This window comes from Cavia porcellus, unplaced genomic scaffold (genome assembly GCF_034190915.1).
Source record: "Cavia porcellus strain 051 isolate PalLab524CR breed Dunkin Hartley unplaced genomic scaffold, mCavPor4.1 scaffold_28, whole genome shotgun sequence".
Lineage (NCBI taxonomy): Eukaryota > Metazoa > Chordata > Mammalia > Rodentia > Caviidae > Cavia > Cavia porcellus.
Window position 1 is genome coordinate 37,098,677 of NW_026947511.1, and position 19,461 is coordinate 37,118,137.

Sequence of the window (19,461 nt, forward strand, 5' to 3'; positions counted from 1 at the left end):
GCACATACCCAAGGGCACACGCGGGCACCCAGGCACTCAGCCTCCTCTGCAAGGCGCTCCACGGATCCGGTCCTGGGTGGCCAGGATGCCCGCACTCCCTTGCAGGGAAGCCTCACTTTTCTCTTTCGGTTTCTAGATAGCTGAGTCTGGGCCGGGGACTGCGGCCCTGTGCTCTGTCCCCCTGGCAGCACTCGTGTCCCGCACCCAGGACTGAAGGATTCCCGCGCGAGGACAGCCTTGGCCTCCTGCACCGGGTCACTGCAGCCCGCCTCCGTGACCACGTGTCCCGAGCGCCTCGCTCGGGACCGAACTGACAGCGGAGGAGACCGAACCGGCGGCCGAATGCGGACCAGAAAGTGAACTGCAAGGCTACAGTGCGCTGAGAGCAGGGAGGCCAGAGCTGCGGTTTGGAATTAAGGGTTAGGGGTTGGTGTGACAAGGCGACTGGGCGGGGCTTCCATGGGGCGGGGCGCCCAGGGTTCTGCAAAGTTCTCGGCCGGGCCTCCTGGGGCTCCCTGGCCTTATGGGTGGCGGGTTAAGAAGGGGGGGTGTTGGGGACCTGCGGTGACGGGCCGCCAGGCGTTAGTAGGAGGCACGTGGAGCTTTAGTGTTGGAGGCCTTGGGGACTGGGTCGGCGGGGTGTCCAGGATTAGGGTATCAGAGATTTAGGGGGTGCAGGGTGGGGTGACTCGGTGCCAAGTGCAGGGTGTCTGAATGTCGGGATCTGGGAGACAGGGTATTTGGGTGTCTTGGAGTCGGGGGGCGGGGTATCGGGTTTCGGGGATTTTGGGGCCGAGTGTCTTAGTTTTTTTGGGGGGGACAGAATGTCTTGGTGCCCGCACGAGGACAGATAGTAGGGTGCTGGGGCCCCCGGTATCTTGATGCAGAGGGGGCGAAATGTCTTGGTATCTGGGAAAGGGGTGTCTCGGTGTCAGGGGGCGGGCTGTTGGTGTCGGGGGCGGGGTGTCGGGGTGCCGGAGGCGGGGTGTCTTGGTGTCGGAGGGCGGGGTGTCGGGGTGCCGGGGGCGGGGTGCTTTGGTGCCGGGGGCGCCGCCGGCCGCGTGGGCACCGCGTGGAGTGGAGCGGCGCGGGGCGCGCGGGGCTCGCGGGGGCGCGCGGGGAGCGGCGCGGGCACACGCGCTCGTCCCGGGCGGCCCCGCGGTCCGCACCCGAGAATGCTGCGGCAGGCGCTCCGCGGAGGGCTGCGGGCGTGCGGCCGCGGGCTGGGCGTGTGCGTGGGCCGGCACCCCGTCCTCTTCCTCACCGTGCCAGCCGTGCTGACCATCGCCTGCGGCCTCAGTGCGCTGCGCCGCTTCCAGCCCGAGGGCGACCTGGAGCGCCTGGTGGCCCCCAGCCACAGCCTAGCCAAGATCGAGCGCAGCCTGGCCGGCAGCCTCTTCCCGCTGGACCAGTCCAAAAGCCAGCTCTATTCGGACTTGCACACCCCTGGGAGGTACGGCAGGGTGATCCTCCTCTCGCCACCCGGGGACAATGTTTTGCTCCAGGCCGAGGGGATCCTGCAGACCCACCGAGCCGTGCTGGAAATGAAGGTGAACCACAGGGGCTATAATTATACTTTTTCCCATCTGTGTGTGTTGAGAAATCAGGATAAGAAATGCGTGCTGGATGATATTATTTCAGTGCTAGAGGATCTCAGGCAGGCTGCCGTCTCCAATAAGACAACAGCCAGGGTGCAAGTGAGGTATCCCAACACTAAATTAAAGGTATGCTCCTCCTGCATGCTCCTGCCGATTAAAGAGGCAGCACTTCATTTCTTGCCCTAAACAAGCAAAGAAAATGCAGAGGTCTCATCCTTAAGACTTGGAAGCAGATGCTTCTTTCATTTCTGGGGGGGAAAGATGGGCAACTGAGTGAAGAAAACAGGCAATGAATGGCACGACTAGACATTAAGAAATTCAAAGCCAAATCGAACAAATGCCAAAAAAATGAAAAAAGAAAAAAAAAGAAAAAAGAAAAAAAAAGAACAAAAAAGTTTCTGAGACCCTGCAATTACATCTTTGTTCAGGGTTAATAAATCAGTGAATGGAAGGGGGTGGGGGAATCCTGAACAGTTGGGGGATTTCTTTTCATTCTGGGGCTCACTGTATTTCTTATTACTGATTACACATCCACCCAGTGCCATGTCCACTGTGTACCTCTCCAGCCTGGCTCGACTGTGACATGCAGAGAGTTCGTGTTTGCTGTCCATGAGTGTGTGTGTGAGAGAGATCAATGGGTTATGAATGTATCAGTCATTCCAGGAATTTGTGTGTGTGCGTGTGTGTTTAGCAAAAGCGGTAGAAATCTCTGTGTGAAAACAGGAGCGTGCACCTGACTGATGCATTGGCTTGCTAAGTCCTTTCCCATAACAGATCTAACCCCTAGCAAGATGGTTGTAACAGGCCAATAATAAAAGGAAAGGAAAGAAAAGAAAAAAGAAAAATCTTCAATCTGCAAAAATTTCAAAGAATGATTTGTATCAGCATTCAGTGAAGCAGTGTGTGGTTTGGTCCCTCCATTCAAATCTTGTCCCTCAGATGAATTTTCTAAATTCATTCTACACTGTCAGTCAGGCTGGAGCTGCTGCAGGCAATGAGGCATGCAGTCTCCAGGTGACTGAAGTTTCAGGGACAAATGTGACTTCCAAAAGAGTCACTGCACCATTTGTGTGCTTGACCCTGTGCATGCTCAGAAGCTGCACAACCACAGTCTCCAAGACAGGTGTTTCCCGATGATGATGAGGAGGAGGAGGAGGAAGAGGAGGAGGGCTCTTCCTCCTGGTGTGGGTGAGGACAGGGTGTCTTCCAGGGCTGAACTGGACAAAGAGAGCCCCTAGGCTCAGTAAATTAAGGTCCTAACTTGGAAATACACTCACTGTTTTTTAATTTATTTAACAGAGTGACCATCCATGTTAAATAACTTTCTCAGAATTTTTGAGAGAAACCAAAGCCCTGTTTTTCCCTGAATTAAATAAAGGAGGATTTGGTTCACTTAGGGGACCTCATACACTACCTCTTTTTCAAACGTAGTATCCTTGTTTGAATGGATCCAGAGGCTGATAAAGGTCTCAGCTTCATAAAGCTTCATAAAGCGTGCAGCCCTGGAGATGCAGTGAAACTGGACAGAGGATTCACCAGCTCTCAAGCGAGGGAGGGTTTGGCTGTTTCACACTGACTGATGGGTGCATGATGACTGTGTGCCTGGGTAGCATGCTTCTTGCCTCCTGAATCCTTTGCCATGACCATTACTGCTTGCTCAAGAAAGGATGTGGTGGAGAGGTAATCTTTCTAGCCTGCAGTCTTTCTCTGGGTTCTTTCCTGTGCCAATTATCTGGAGTAGAGAAAGATCGGAAACCATGTCATGTTTAAATCTCAGTGTGCTTTCCCCACTGAGTCAAGTGTGCAGTTCATTACTATGTATGATGAACTGGGTCTCAGCTGCCTGCATTCAGTGGCACTCTGCAGGTGAAAGAGCTGTGTCCAATCAGCATTGTGATCATTCTGATAATCTGGGGAAACCATTTTAATATGTACAATGCAAATCCCTGGGGTATTCATTTTACTCATTGGTTGTATTCATATGCTCTACTGTGTGTTCTTCTAGGCATATGGGACCAAAAAAAGTAAGGTTCGGACTTCCCTATAGTTTATAAATAGATGCCAGCACCCTCACCCAGAGTTACCTGGAGGTGGGAGCTGTATGATCTGGGGTGCATCACTGAGCCAACAGCCTGCTGGGCCTTTAACAGGTGCTTCATCCAAACTTCTGACTGGTTGGCTGGCTGATACCCATCTTGGTAGAAGTCAGTGGGTAATCACAGAAGAGGATTGGTCTATTAAGTGAACAGAAGCATTGCATTTGGGCTGAAAATCCCTATTCTTCTGCCTATTTATATCAGGGTCTCCTTGAATGTGTGTATTTGACTGCACAGTGGTGGTCTTGAGGGATGTGGAGTAAATGGGCCTTTGAGACTCTCAGAGAGTGATAGGCCTCTCAAGTCCAGGCACCATCTCACACATGCTCATGCAGTGTAAAATGTAGTTGAGTAAGAACCATGGGTGCTTAGAATTCTGCCAAGGGGAGTCCAAAGGCTCCCAGGATCAGGGCTCCCTGGTTGGGAGCCAGTGATATGGCATTTTGCTGTGACCCTGTATCATTTGGAAACATTTTAGTTCATGTGTGGTGGTTCTCAGTGTCTCCATGATGCTGATGTATGTTGGCGTCTGATAACTGCTGGTATACAGTCTGTGTATGTCCAGTTTTAGCCCGTTAATTCATTTTGCTTTCCTCCAGCGCACACTGGTCACCATTCTTCTCAACTCTGCCCAAAATTTGGGGACCATAAAATTCTGATAATCTGGGGAAACCACTTTAACATTCATGGTGCAAACCCCTGAGGTATTTATTTTACTCATTTATTACTCGTTGGTTGTATTTGTATGATTTGGTGGAGAGGGGCTGTGAGTTGAGGGAAACGTCAGTGGCAGGATGGTAGGGGAAGGAAAAAGCAATCAGTTCACGAGAGAAGCAGGAGGTCAGTGCTGAGAGAGCGTGTGAAGATTTGAGAGTGATCAGAAACCGGAGTTATGACAGTCAGAGGTCATCTTCTGAGTACCATTAAGCTATCCAGGTCATCCTCAGTACAGACAAGGTTAAGACTTCTGATAGACATGATATCTTGACAAGGTGATTCCGACAAGCAGGGACACAGGAAATTGCCTTCTGTAGGATCTAAACAGAGGCTTAGATAAATCTCGCATCAAAAAGCAGCAGGAAGCTTATACTACAGAAGAATGAATCCTATACAACTTTTCAAGAGCCGTGTAGAAAAGATGCCAAAATCTGAAGTTCCTACACCTGGATACAATACAGATCCTACAAGCTGCCCTTCATTATAACTCTGAATAAGGAGATCGTACTCTCCCTGTTTAAACACAAGGTTTATGTTTTATATTGCTTTTACAGTAATCATTTCCCCCACCCCAACCTTGTCAAGGTTCAGAGTGTTCACAATAGATATTCATTGATGGGCTTTATAGATTAATTTCTGCATTTGTTCTGTAGCATCACAAAATTGTCACTTTTTGAACCTCTGTGGAATACTTTTATTTAAAGATAGTTTTTGTATTCTAGGTTTCTGTGAAGTGCTATTAACCAGGATAATTGAGAACTCTTTTTGTAATCTACTAAGAAAAAACATATATGTACGTATATTTTCACATAAGCAGCCTCAATGTGGCCAGATTGAATTTTTAGGTGAAATATTTAACATACTGCTAAAGTTAGTCTCATTATTAAAGTAAAACAGGCCTTTGAGATCCTTAGGCGAAGACTGCTCTAGATTCCAGTGAGGGTTTCCATTGTCATTCAGGGAGCTCTGGTGGTTACAGGTGACCTTGATCTGCTTCTTCAGTAGCCACGAACCTCACTTTTCCACTGGCAGGTTCCATGAAAGTGACGATCCTCATATATCGCTTTAGCGTCAAGGACAGAGGTAAAGACGCAGCAGACCAAAATGTGGTCTTTGGAAATGGCTTGCTTCCAAGTTTAGATGGCAACATTCTAGCAAACAGGAAGCGGGCAGAGTGATCACCTGTCAGATGCTCTTCTATGAAACCCAATTAATAACAGCACTTCCATGCAGATGTTCAGGGGAAGTCAGGATGGACATCCTTACACTACACTCGAGGACAAGGGTCAAGAGAGAATTCTCTACTTTTTAACAGGAGAGAGTTCCTTTGGGTGCATCCTCCATGTTGGAAGGTGTTGTAGTTAATTCGTTAGCTCTGATTTCAGTAGAAGGACAAGTTCAGTAAACATGAAAGGTCACAGCTGGTATTATTTTTAGAGATTCACAAAATAAGGTATTCTTCATTTCCCCCCAATTTATTATAAAATCTCTTAAATACATACATCAGGATCTTCTGTTACATTTTTATTTACACTTATCTTTCTAGTTCCACCTCTTAAGATGCAAAAACATGAACTCATTGAATATTCATTTCATAGCATAAGTATGTCCAGTATTTTGTATTTTGTATACGGTATGTTATCTTTTTTTTTAATAAGGTTTGGAGTCAAGAGATGCATTTCTGTTCCAGTTTTGTAGATGAAGACCAAAGACCTTAAGTGAATTCCATGAGATTCCAGCAGTACACGGTAGAGCTGGAACTCAAATCTAGAGCTGTCGGTTACCACAATACCATACTAGAAGTGTGATCACTTCTTTCACTGCTCTCCATAACAAACGTGTGTACAAAGAAAGAACGAGGTCCATACTTTCTAAGCCACCTCTGACCCGTGACAGAGGAGGAGACTGCTGCTCTAGAGTGTAGAATCTATACAGAGTGACTGGCTGGTGGAAAGGGCCCAGAACACAGCCTCCACAACTCTACCATCTGCCCAATGTAGAACCTGCAGAAAGAGTGTCGCATACTCATTAGCAAATCGTTTTTCCTTTAGCATCATTTATTATAGAGTCTGAACAAGCTAGAGTAAGGCTCCAGGTTCAGCTGTCCTCTGGCCAAAGGAGTTTATGTGCCACACCCTTGGACAACTTCTGAAATTGGTATTAAGGAGAAGGAATTGATGAGATTGTGTGAGATAGGAAAATGCACCTTAAATTCAGAAATGCTCGGGAGACCTGGTTTCTAGCCTAGATTTTTAAAGACTGGTTGAATGACATTATACAGATCTCATCATTAATTCAGTTATAAGGACTTTCCTCTTGGAACATGACAGAGCCAGGCCAGGAAATTGCAGGAATTTTTATGGAACAGTGAGATTCCATCATTCTTATGTAACATTCTACCGTATAATCCATAAGATCCATGTATAATGACAAATGGATACAAAAATATATCCTAAAATATTTTTCCTCTGGGTAAAATAGATGTACATCATTAGACTTAAATGATACTGTAGAAATGTGTAAACTACACTGTCCTGAATGAGTCACTGTACACTCTTCCTTGTCCTCACACCAAGGCTTGTTTGTTCACTAAATTTTCTGAATCCCCGAAGTGGGTGAAACTTCCTTGGTATGGGGCTTGACTCCTGCTTCTTGACTTCAGCAAAGACCTACTTTAACCCAACTTAATGTTCATAATTGCTTATATATTTCTTTGGAATTCAAGGATTAGGGATTTAAAAAACCAAAAAAGAGCCAGGTGCGGTGGTGCATACTTGTAATCCCAGTAGTCAGGGAGGCTGAGGCAAAGAGGATCACTGCGAATTTAAAGCCGGCCTGGGGTATGCAGTGAGTCCATGGCATCCTCAATTATGTAGTGAGATCCTGTCTCAAAAAAATGAAATTAAGAAAGAAAACCCCAGAAATTCTGTACATTCTTGGTCCAATTTCCTAATGCACTGATCTGATGATGTTTTTCTCAGTGGTTCCGGACTTGCAGGGCTTGGGATGGAAGTGGGGGAAAATCAGAGCCCTGCATGATGCAGGTGTGTGAACAAACAAAGGTCATTCTTCTCTTCAGACAACACTCTTTAACCCCTTCCTAACATTTTAGGCAAGAATCCATTCTAACGGGTGTTTTTAATCTTTTCCACTTAAAAGTTACTATAACTGAAGTGTTTATATATAATATTTTTCAAAATATATGGTGTTCAGAGCATGTTTTATATTTTAACCTCATGGCTGTGACACCCTTCCTGGACCACGTGGCTTTTAATGCTGCCTCAGAGTTGATCAGTGTATGCTCAAGCCTATCTCAGATATGCCCGGATATCTTTTGCATATACTCAATATTATAAACATTGTTAAAAAAGAATGTGAAAATCCCAAACTTCTGGATTGGTCCAAGACACCTTTAGGTGGAACAGCAGGTCAATTTCTTCCTTGTCTTAGTCATACGAATCACCCAGGCCCCCTCAGCAGGATGAACACATAGGCGTGACTCATTTCTGTGGGAGGGAGTCACTGCGAGGGAGCCAGTGGACAAGGTTGCGTTTGTCACAGCCCTGGGAGGGCTCTGTCTTAATTCAAAAGCATGCCAAATTGTATCATAAGCCACAAAATGAGCTATATCTTTGGTTTCTGAGACCTTCCTCCTGAAAATGTTGAGTAGATTGTGGAGTCAGCCTCACTTGGTGGGTTGTTAGAAGTTCAAACTGGCCCGGTCTCCCCAGCATCTGCGTGCTGACCAGTCTCTGTGCAGCTCACATCCACATCAGTGCTGGAGAAGTTCAGGTCTAAAGGTTGAACTCAGTCCCCCTGACTCACAACTGGAGTTTATGGAGCGTGCATTGTTTCAGATTTAACATATCCTAAGAAGACCCGAGTAAGGGAGCCTCTTTCTGTTGAGGCATATGGTGGAAACATGATCTGAGTGTTTGGCAGATTATTGAGGGGCTTTTCCACATCAAAAACCCACATGCCTGTCCTCTATGAGGGACCTGTCACCTGGATAGACTTAGAGCTGATTACTATTGTGTGGTATTTTTCTGAAAATGTCAAAATTAAACCTAACGATCTAAGACAAAATTAAAAATCAGCAGTTTTTTCAAGCTTTTTTGTAGTTATTTCACACTAACTATTAGTCCAATTATGTTATTATATGAGAACATAAGGTATAGGAATCACACATAGGAGCCAGAGTGTGTGTGTGCGTGTGTGTGTGCGTGTATGCGTGTGCGTGTGCGTGTGCGTGTGTGTGTGTGTGTGTGTGTGTGTGTGTGTGTGTGTGCTTGCATGTGGCATGGAATGAAACTCAAAACCACAGTGGAGTATACCTTTAAAGTGACATTGTTACATACTTTAGAGCTGTTACAAATCATTAGAGCTGAGTTGTTCACTGAAATCAAAGCTCATTCTCTGGCACTGAGACAAATCCAGGGGCTCTGGAAGGTACCTGATGAGTGTTACGCAGCACTGGCTGGCCTGTGGTTAGTCACAGGATGTCTGTTGGAACTGTCAGCATCTCCTCTTTGGAGTCCCCTTCTGACACAGAGAAGCCTCACCTGGAGTCCCTGGCTTCCCTGTTGTCTCTGGAGCACAGGGCACAGTGCAGGTGGCCCTCAGGATCCCTAATCCCGACAACCATGGAGTCAAGCAATGGTGAATGGAAAACATTTGAGAATCAAATGCATTAGAACCAAACATGTGGACCTTTTTTTTTTCTTTTCATCATTCCCTAAATAATACAGCATAGAAACCAATTACATAGCGTCTGTATTTTATTAGATATTATACCTAATGTAGGGATAATTTAGGAAGTAGGACTATACCTGTAGTTTAGATGCAGACACACTGCTCTACATTAGAGACACGCGCATTCGTGGATTTCTGACGTCTTTGCAGGCAATGGCCATGTGGGTACAGTGAGCAATGCCCAATTGAGTGGGTGAGATTCCAGGCCTCCCATGTACACTTTCCTACAGATAACTATTGTGTTTGCTGCATGTCAGGCATCCTGTTGGTATTGGCCATTAGAAATTCCATGAGAAACAAAACCCATGTAGTCCTTATTCCCGTGGGCCTTGGATACAGTTTTCAAAAGTTATACATAAAATTCATAATTACCAATGACTGCAATGAACAATTCACTGTACTATGAGAGTAAGGAATCAAGTCTTACTGCATTAAGAGCTGTTTTCCTGAGGGGGTCACTGTGCGCTGCCGACTGACAGGTGCCAAGCAAGACTTGGATGGGGAAGACCTGGCGCCTGGCAGCACTGAATTGGAACCACGGTGGGCTGAAGTCAGAGTGACCAGGTCAGAGCCATGTTGAGAATGTTTTAAGAGTCATTGTAGATGGCCTAAGTTAGATCAGTTTCGTGGATCCAGACTGTCCAGGTTTGCATTTTACACTGCCCTCATTTGCTGGACAACTTTGGGTTCCTTTCTAATCCCTTTGCAACTCAGTTCCCTCCGTTTCTTAGTACTGCATGTATTAAATGGGCTTGTGATACCTAAAACAGTGCTTCTTAAGCCAGTTGTCACCTGAGGATCCTGTTAAAGATACAGTTGTCTTCAGGGTTCAGAGTAGATTAATATTCTGCCTTTCTAGCATGCTTCAAGTGATGCTGTTTCTGTTTCAAGCCCCATATGCTGTGGCTGAAAGATATCAGGCTAAGAACAACATTTGCCTCGCTGTAAATCTGTTAAGTGCCAGTGGTTAACTCTTTGAGCACTGCCATTTTCCATTTTCCAAAGAATTGCCATTAAACTAACTTTCTTATGAGCTTAAAGATAGATATTTTAAAATCCCTTTCATTTCAACTTTGAAAGGTGGAACTGCCACTACTGAATGGAAGTCTTCACCATTTTCTGAGTAAGGGAAAAAGATAGACACAGACTCCTGGATCACCATCCTATTTGCTTTGCTAAGAAAAGGAAAGAGTAGAAAACAAAAGATGGCATCTCTTGTTCTGGGCAGGCACAGTCTGAAAATTCCTCGGAGGGTGTATCTTGACGATATACTCCATAGAGCAAACTTCAGCCACTTACTCGACTCTTGCATTCTGTGATGTTCCTGGTTCTCCTATTTCTCTGGAGATTCCCTGCACTTCGCCAGCTCTTTCTATTCTCCTATGTAGGATTTATTTCCTATAAAATGGTCTTTTGTATTATCTGCTTTCTCAGTATCCTCATCCAGCCAAACATGAGTTATCCTGTCCATGTCTGTAAACCATTTGCAGGGGCGGGGATAGTATCTCATCAGTTAGCACATCCTGATCATGTAGCGCACAAGCTGCAAGTAGACTCCCTGGACCAAAGCCTTGACTTCAGATTGGAACTTGTAAGAAAAGCAGACCTGCGTTCCTTGCTCTTGGTCCGCTACAACTCTAGAGGTGGGGCTGGTGAGCCCTTTCGGTGACTAGTTTCTGCTGAAGTATGAGAACCCTTCCTCCAGGTGCTTAATCATAACCAAGTGTAGGGGACACTGACAGAGCTTAAAAACACTGATTTGTGGGTCTCCTCTCCCAAGATTCAGGGTAATTCATTGAGGAGTGGCTGGGCATTGCGACCTTTGGATTTCTGGTGCAAGATGTGATGAATTGCCAAGGCTGGGGTATAATGCTTCCTCTTTCATTTTCCATCCCCTGAGCCTCTGCCTTGGACCTCATTATGTGTTACCTATTCTATTTATGTCTAGGCTTACACATTACAATTTCTCACAAAACCTAGCCTATGTACAAGCCTGTGAATATCTCCTGTTGTATTTCCCCTAACCAGTATTTACAAAAGCTTCCTATAGCCTGAAGAGGAAATCACACACAGCTTACCACGATCACTGGGGACTTTCCTTGGCTAAGCCCTCGACTTCACTTCTAGTTTCAGATCATACTAAATCAAATGCTGCCACAAACCAAAGCAAACACATTCTAAATGTTCCTGTTTTCACATCTTCATTTGTAACGTTCCTTTTGCTTAGAGTGTCTTTCACGCTGTCAAAATCATACACATCTCTTAAAAGCTGATGCCCAAAAGCCACTTTCTCCAGGGAGCTTCTTGAAGTGTCTCCAGAAAGAGAAAGCACTTTCTTGCACTTCGGGTAGTTCTCTTAATCTCAATGTGACATGGATCGTAGATGTGTGGGGAGTCTGCTAAAATACCACTATGTATGCCTAATGAATTAATAAGGTAGGTAGATTTCTCTGCATAAATTAATTTGCCTAGTGGATCTAGCTGACAGGATGCAGTATATAGGGCAAATTTTGAGAAACATCGTGAAGAAACAAGACAAAGGCCCACTCCAGTCTAACCTGTAACTTGTTCTAGAATGATGTCCTTAAAAGCTGTTTCCATGACTGGTCCTAAAACACCTGAGTCAGAAGCACCATAACTTTGGGTTTAGAGAATGAAGGTCCTCCAGGAAAGGAGGGGAGAGCACTGTGCCTGCACGGTGTCAGCTCAGGAGAGGCTACAAGAGAGCATGACATCCCTCAGACACCAGCAGGGCTGCCAGAATTAGCAAATGAAAACACAGGACACAGAATTCTAGATAGAAGTATGTTTTTGGTGTAAGTATGTAAAAATCCTGCATTCTTAGCTTCACTGAAATTCAGATTTAATTTTCTGTTTGGTACATGATCTGGCCATGCTAGCATTAGGGGATCTCACAGCATCACATCTGGAGTGCTGGCTTCAGAGTTTTGGGAGCAGCCAGTGTTTGTACTCACTCATGGTCAGGGCATCACTGGGGACTGAAGAGAAAGGCCAGGAAAGGTCTAGCTGGAAGCTGGTGGAACATGATAAGGAATCCTCAAAATGCTCGAGGAAAATTTTCACTAACTGGTGTCCTGTTAGAGTGGGCTTGAAAACAAAGGAAGTTTTAATCTTCATCTGACCTTACTGTAGCCTCAGGACTAAGAAACACTAGCTGCACTCATTGTTTTAATGGTACCAAGACTACCGAGATTATGTTGGATAGACTCCACTGAGCCCAAATGCCTTTTGTTTTATATTTTAACAAGAGAATATGGAAACTATATATGGATATGTGAACTGTATAAATATATATTAAAATTATATACATACGTGTATACATATGTATGAGAAAATTTTCACTAAACAGATGATGAGTACATCCACATGAAAATATGTAGGGTAGAAATATTAACAAACAGAAACTCCAAAATCTTGGAAGGATAGGTTCCCCATTTTTTGCATGGAACCTTGCATTAAACACAAAGGCAAAGCAAGCTGCTAACATGTCTACAAAGATGTCTGTGGGGTCTTTAGAACCTGTCTTAAGAACTTGTCTTACTTTCAAGATTGCAAAGTTTATAAGGATGGATGTCATGCCTTGCTTACATGATTATTTAAAGCCAGAATCTTGCATATGTATATATATATTAAACTGCTGCAAAGTGAAGTAAGCACAAAAGTATTTGTTCAAGATGGGGACCATCATCGAGTGCTGGCTTGGGGTAGCTGAGTCTGTTTGATTCAGCATTTTCCATGAAGAGAACACTAGACACCACCTGAACATCCCTATACAGTTCTCAGGTAACTCTCCGTCCTTGTGGGAGAAGCCTCCTCTGTCTCCTCTACTTCCCTTTCCATGCAGGGAGCTGTCAGTCACTGAGCTTGGGCGAGTGATGTGTACCCTGAGGCACCAGCATGAATTCAAGGGTTGTTGGGCACCAGAGAGCATCCCAGAGAGGACTCTGGGCAGGAGCCCCACAGGGAGCCAGAGGAGCTTGAGTCTGAACTAGTTCACTGACTCCCTTTTATAGATAGTGCGCGCCTCTCTGAGCAAATGGCACGAGGCCAGTGTTCTAGCATGGCTCTGACTTTTGTCTCATTCTTTCCAGCCACTTTTTACCTTGGGGATGATTTGTAAGAAACTGAATTTTTTCTAGGCTGTGAGGATGTAGACACATTTGATTAACAGATCCCATCTTATCAGAGGAACTCTTCTAGGAAATGTTCAAATTTTATATTTTTAGAGCTAACTTGTCTTTAAAAGGTTATTATTCACATGAAGATGTCATCTTTTCTACCATCCTCCTGCTGCAAAATCATTTCGGTCACTGATTGCTATGTTGATACGGGCTCCCCATTCTGTCTTTTGCTTGGTTGTTTTCTGGTTGAATTGTAGTATCAAACTTGCCAGGGTTCATGGCAATCTGACCACTGAGGCTAAAGGAACAGCTGTTTTTATCAAGGGGGCCCTGTTTCTTTATGATTTAAGATTAGACAGTTGATTATTGAGTCCCTGTTTTGAATTTTTAAGATAATGATGAGGTAACTAGTAAATAGGAAACAGTCAAATGTATTTGAATTTTCTATTTACTTATGTGACTTCAGGTATATTAAAATTTTTCCTTCAACTCTTCTATAAAAGAACAATTTTGTCAATACCAATCTGCACATTTTCATAACATCTGGTACTTGGTAGTCTGATAACAACATGTAGTTTTTAAGTAATCTAATCTCAAAACCATGACAAAATTACAAAAAGTTAGGAAACCAAAATCGTCACTAACCATTCCACTCCACATGTATATTCCTACTCTTTAACTGTAAAACACGAGGTTGGCATCATAGTTTCAATATCTTTTTTCCTATTTTCATTGTCTAATAAACATATTCATAATTATTCTACTGGTTCCACACAGTTCAGCAAGTAGTTGTGACCCAGATTCTATAAGCCTTCATTTAATGTTATCTCTAGACTGCTTCTGGACAATGTTTTGGGGATGACTTTCACATCCCTAAATGGGCACAAGAAAGAAAATGGACCACCTGTCTTGTCACTAGAGTCTGTAGGAAAAGTGCATTTTTTTTGTGCAGTAGATCCATTTGTAAAAGTAAAATACAAATGTAGGTCAGCAGGTTTCAGGGGAGCAAGCATCCCAAGAAAACCCTTAGATAGAAGTCAGGAGGACCCGAGTTATTTACAAATGAATTCCCACAAGCTGTACACTGCAAAGGACCACATTCAAAAGCAGGGTCATTAAAGTGTAATGCATATTTAAGCCTATAAGAGTACCTGTGTCTTATCAAATTGAGTAAATTTTACTGATTTCAGGTTGGGGATCAACGATTCTCCAAAGAAGCACTTCAAGAACTTTCCTATTACATGATGACCAGGGCTCCTCCCCAAACCAATGAAATAAGAAATCTCTGGGGAAAGGACCTGTTATTTTCAAGCTCCTTGAATGATTCCAGTGGACAACAAGGCTGAGAAACACTGGAGGACCTTCTCTGGTGGAGATTCCTCTGTCCCACCCAGTTCTTTTGTAGACCAGGTGACAGGATAAGGAAAAGCCCTGGTTAGGACCCACACTGTTTCCCTGAAACTTCATTTCACAGTTTCAGGCCTCAGATGATCAAATAATAGGGACTTATGTCACAGATGACATAGAGACCATAGTCCTGTTTCTCCCAGGTAAGCCCCCTCTGTGGGAGCTCTGTGGCAAAGGAAGCAATTTCTCTCCTGTGCTTCTCTCGTCTGTAATTGACTGCCCAGAAATATGATGTCTTCATCAATTTGTTATGCTCCAAAGATGACTCAAATTGCTCATCATTGGAAAAATATATCCCTTGACACTTTTAAAGGCACCCTCACTGAATGTATTTCTGTAAGGAGCTTAATAAAGAAAAAACCTGTAGGCAGATGATAAATATTTATTATTATTATGGTGATAGGGCCAAGTGTAATTAACTTCAATAGCTCAAAGAATGTAATGCCAAGACTTGAAATAGACTTTCAGTTTCTATTAAATTGTTATTAGTTCCTTAATTTCCATCAAGATAACCTAAATTCCAGGGCATGCTGGGAAGGCCAGTGTTTGCTACTTTTTAAAAACCAATCATTATCCATTGTGAACTTCTACTTTTGATAAGGATGGAGGAAAAGGTAAATAAATATGTGTCCAAAGACAGATCAGGAGAAATTCATCTTGGCTTTTTAACTGTAACACTCTGAGTATGAAAAGCATGATAGAAAAGAATTTTAAAATAGTTTAAAACTTATTTGAAAGTCTTCCATCAAATTGTATGTCTTTTGTCTTGTCACTTGCAAAAAAGATAACATAATTATTTTCTAGATGTATCTACTAGTGTTAGCCAGCTTGAAATCTCTAACTTGTTTGTAAATAGATTCAGGCTTCCTCCAATCAGTGTGGCAAGCACCCATATTAAAACAATATTAACAGAATGTCTAATTAAAGAAAAAGTATGTTCATTTAAGTGTAATGAATATTTAAAGTAGTTGCAGCTAAATAGGGACCACAACAATCTAAGTGCCTGTCTTGGGTCACTGGAAATCTTCATTAGCTACCCAGTGGATTCACAAATCATAACACTCTTCATTGTATTTAAATGATGTTTATAAATCATTGTGTACATGAAGTGTAAGGATATTTCCCCTGAATATGGGGTGTACACCGCTGGCTACTAGTAGCTGGAAGTTATACATTGAAGAAAGAGCAGTAAACTTGTAATCTATCACTGTCTTTATATCAAATATCTTTGGCTAAAAGGTAAGAGCACTTTACAATGTAAGTATTTTTTTTCCGAGCTATATAAAACAAAGAATTAACTCTTCTATTTACTGTTCCAAAGAATAGGAAGTGGTCGTGACTACCTTAAATGAGTTCAACATATTTTGTGCATATACTGCTATAAGACTTCATAGAGACAGCCTTCTAGAGGGTTATCTAACCAACACACTTTAGAAAGCTTTGTTATTTTTTAAATCTCTTAGTAACTTGGTAAACTCACTGTTTAATGTCTCTCTAGAAGAAAATCGTTCTTTGTGTCTATTTAAAACAAGATAATTCTATGTGCTCTTTTTCCAATAAAGAGAACCCTGATGGTGCATTTTTTGAAACTTCCTCTACCTGTGACCTTCAAAATGGTAATTATGTCCTCTTAGCCACTTCCTCTCTGACTGAACAGTCATTTACACGTAGACTTCATACTTGAGCTTGAGCTTTTACCATTTTGATTTTAGTAGCTGAAACATAAAACTTTTAAATTCAGGGTATTGATGTATCTCCTAAGTCTCTAACACTTATGATGTGTCATTTATAAAGGTACCAAATGTTTTCCCAGCCCCAGCTTCCCCACTCCTGCCTTTTCCCATCTTAATGAACAGTTTTACTCAATAGACATTTATTCCATGTGTGTGTTGTTTTAGACTCTATGAGAGGCACTGGGTTACCCAAGGCATAGGTGCTTTTCAGAAATCTAAAGTCAGTGGGGAAGGTAAACAAGTAAATGGTAACAGCACATCTTGGAAATGAATTTTAGAGTTTATCCAAAGTGATCCAGAACTCTGAATAATGTAGACTTGGTACTTCATCATATTTAGTTTCCTCAAGAGTTTCCTAATGAGACAATTTTTTAAAAGCATTATTGACATGGGGGAATCTTTCAGTGATGCATATTTCAATTGGTAATAAATGTTTTCTTTTCAAAATTTATTCATTAAATGAGGTCAAGCTGCATTCTGTAGGCAGGGAAATATTTTGCTATGATCAGTTACTCTGAAGGTTATGAAGTCAGCATAAAATCCCAATAATGCTATAGACTTAAAAAATGAATACTAAGCAGGAAAATTTTATGGGTATGGACCAAAAAATACCAAGATAGAAAAAGTGGGTTATTAATCATACCTTGGACCTGGCTAGAAGATTATTAGACAATGAAATTTTCCATGACCCCCAAAATCATCTATCCTTGGTCTTTCTTTCCTACTATGTAGTAAATGCTTAAATGTTTGTAGGATTATCTAGTCAGGAAATGTGAAGTTGTAAACAAGTGCAAAATATCTTTATGAGTCAAAAACCATCCACCAAGAAGATGGTGAAATTGAAGGGACCACCACTAAGATAGGAGCATTTTTTTAAAGGACACAGAATGAAGACTTAATTTATACCTTTGTGTTAGGGAAATCTGGTATAATAAACACCTGACTTAGTGCCCTTTTAAGTGGTAAATTGGTATTTATATTCCCATTAAAAGAGTTTTTTTTATATCTTTGGCAAAGGTCACCTTCAATCTTTCTGGAATAGGATGGATGAAGGTAGTTAACAAAAACATCCCACATTTTACTGATCTGCAGGTTGGCTGATGTGTGTTGCTATTTTTCTACAAATTGTTAGGACCCCAGGTCTCTATGTTATGAAACAGGCCCTGGAAGTGTGCACGTTTTCAGTGTGCTTCTTCACTCCAACACACGTTAGTGTGACATTAAGTGACTGCCCAATAAACTTAATCATCACAAACAGAAAATCTAGACACTGTTACCTGAAGTCCTATGATTACACTTTTACTTGACATATCTTGGTAATTATTTCAGTTCCCTGCTTTTTGTCATTATTTGTTTCTTCTAATGCAGTCATGGTAAGAAGGCAGAATGGGAGGTGTGTTTCTCTGAATATTTTGGGTGCAAACATACCTGGTGTGGACCTGTGAGATCCACCAAGTTATGGTGATGTGAGCTTACCTGGAGTGAGAGGCCCCATCCCTCCTGTGCTCCTGATAGCATGCAGAGGCTTATTTGATTATCTCTAGTGACAACCAGTAAGGACACTACTTCAAATTCCTCTCAGTTTTAACAGCAAAGAAACTGAGATATAGTTAGTTTTAGAAGAACTTGTCAAAGTCCACTCAAACTAAATGGAACCTGTATTCTTACCGCAGCTCTACACTCTTCATTATTAAATCATGGATCATCCAATTAGATCTCTCAGTTTTTAGTTTGGTTGCACATATTATATTTAAGGTTATTCCTAATAATTTTCATGGGAGGAAAATGAAGATTAAAAGTGGAGAAAGATTCGCTGGGTCATCAAACTTATCCTCCTCCAGAACTAATAAAACTATACTCCCTGTAGCATCTTCCCCCAGAAACAATTTAGTCAGTTTTATTAAGTTCAATTTATGTGCATCTCACTTAATTGATGGAATTTCTGCCACTTTTCTTGGAATACTCCTCCAAAGCCCTAATAAACCTGACTAATAACATGACAGTCTCTATTATAAAACTATTTATCTTTATTATGATAGGCTATTGTTCTTTTCTCTATAGGCAATATAGAATGACCTTAAATAATTCATTTTATTCTAATAATTCATACTGATACCTCATTTTTATGAAGGCCAGAAATCAAAGAGCACATCTTGGCTTTGTAGAGTAGGAACCATGGGAAATAAGAACATCTTTGATGTAATTTACAATGAGTTCTTTCTGCCACTGATTTAGATTGGGGAACTCTGGCACCCAAAGTTCTTCTAATTTTATTTAACAGTCACTACTGTGAGGATCCACACACTATCCGAGGACATGGTGAATAAACATTTATGGAGTTCTTACTGTGAGCAAAATAATAATTGTTGTGTGCTTTCCAAGCTTTATGAAATAAAGTCCCAGCCCAGCATGGAATTTACAACTAAATTTTCATGTCACATGTATACAGTGAGTCTGCTCGACAGTAAATGTGTGCTGAGAGATGGAAGCACCACTGCCCCACATGCAGGTGCACCTGACAGGCATGCAGCTGACTGACTGTCACTTTCACTGTCCCCTAAGGCTGTTTGGATGAAGAAGGGTGTGAACTACTTCCAAATGCAAAGGGTAGATTAGAGATGGAGAAATGCAAGGGGTGCACTTTGGGTAAAAGAAGAACTAGTCTTTAGATCACTGTAAATCAGTGTTTTTATCCTCGGTAAAGAAGAGACTAGGTCAGTTTCCTAGATGAGGCCAAGTCTGATTACAATGATAGGAAGCACTATTGAAACCCCCAGGACCCCCAAGTCTGCCATGATTTAAGTGAACTAAAAAAATAAATGTGCAAATTCTCTGGAGCAGGGTTTCTTAACCTTGATGTTGTTGATATTTGAGGTCAGATAGTTCTTTGTTGTGGGGGCTTCCCCATGCATCATTGTATGTTTAGTAGCATCTGTGGCCTCTACTCACCAGATGCCAACAGGATGCCTCTATGTTCCCAGTTGTAAAAAGCCAAAACAGCATTCTGGCCCCAGGG

General features: G+C 42.5%; 1 protein-coding gene across 1 annotated transcript in view; it reads left to right on the top strand.

Annotated features, from left to right (window-relative positions):
• Positions 1 to 1,117: 1,117 nt before the first annotated feature.
• Ptchd4 (patched domain containing 4) overlaps positions 1,118 to 19,461 on the top strand; it is a 157,377-nt gene continuing 139,033 nt past the window's right edge. The window contains exon 1 of the mRNA XM_063238768.1: positions 1,118 to 1,550. Within this exon, the coding sequence (XP_063094838.1) occupies positions 1,176 to 1,550 (375 nt within the window). The 5' untranslated portion in view covers positions 1,118 to 1,175. The remainder of the gene's footprint in view (positions 1,551 to 19,461) is intronic.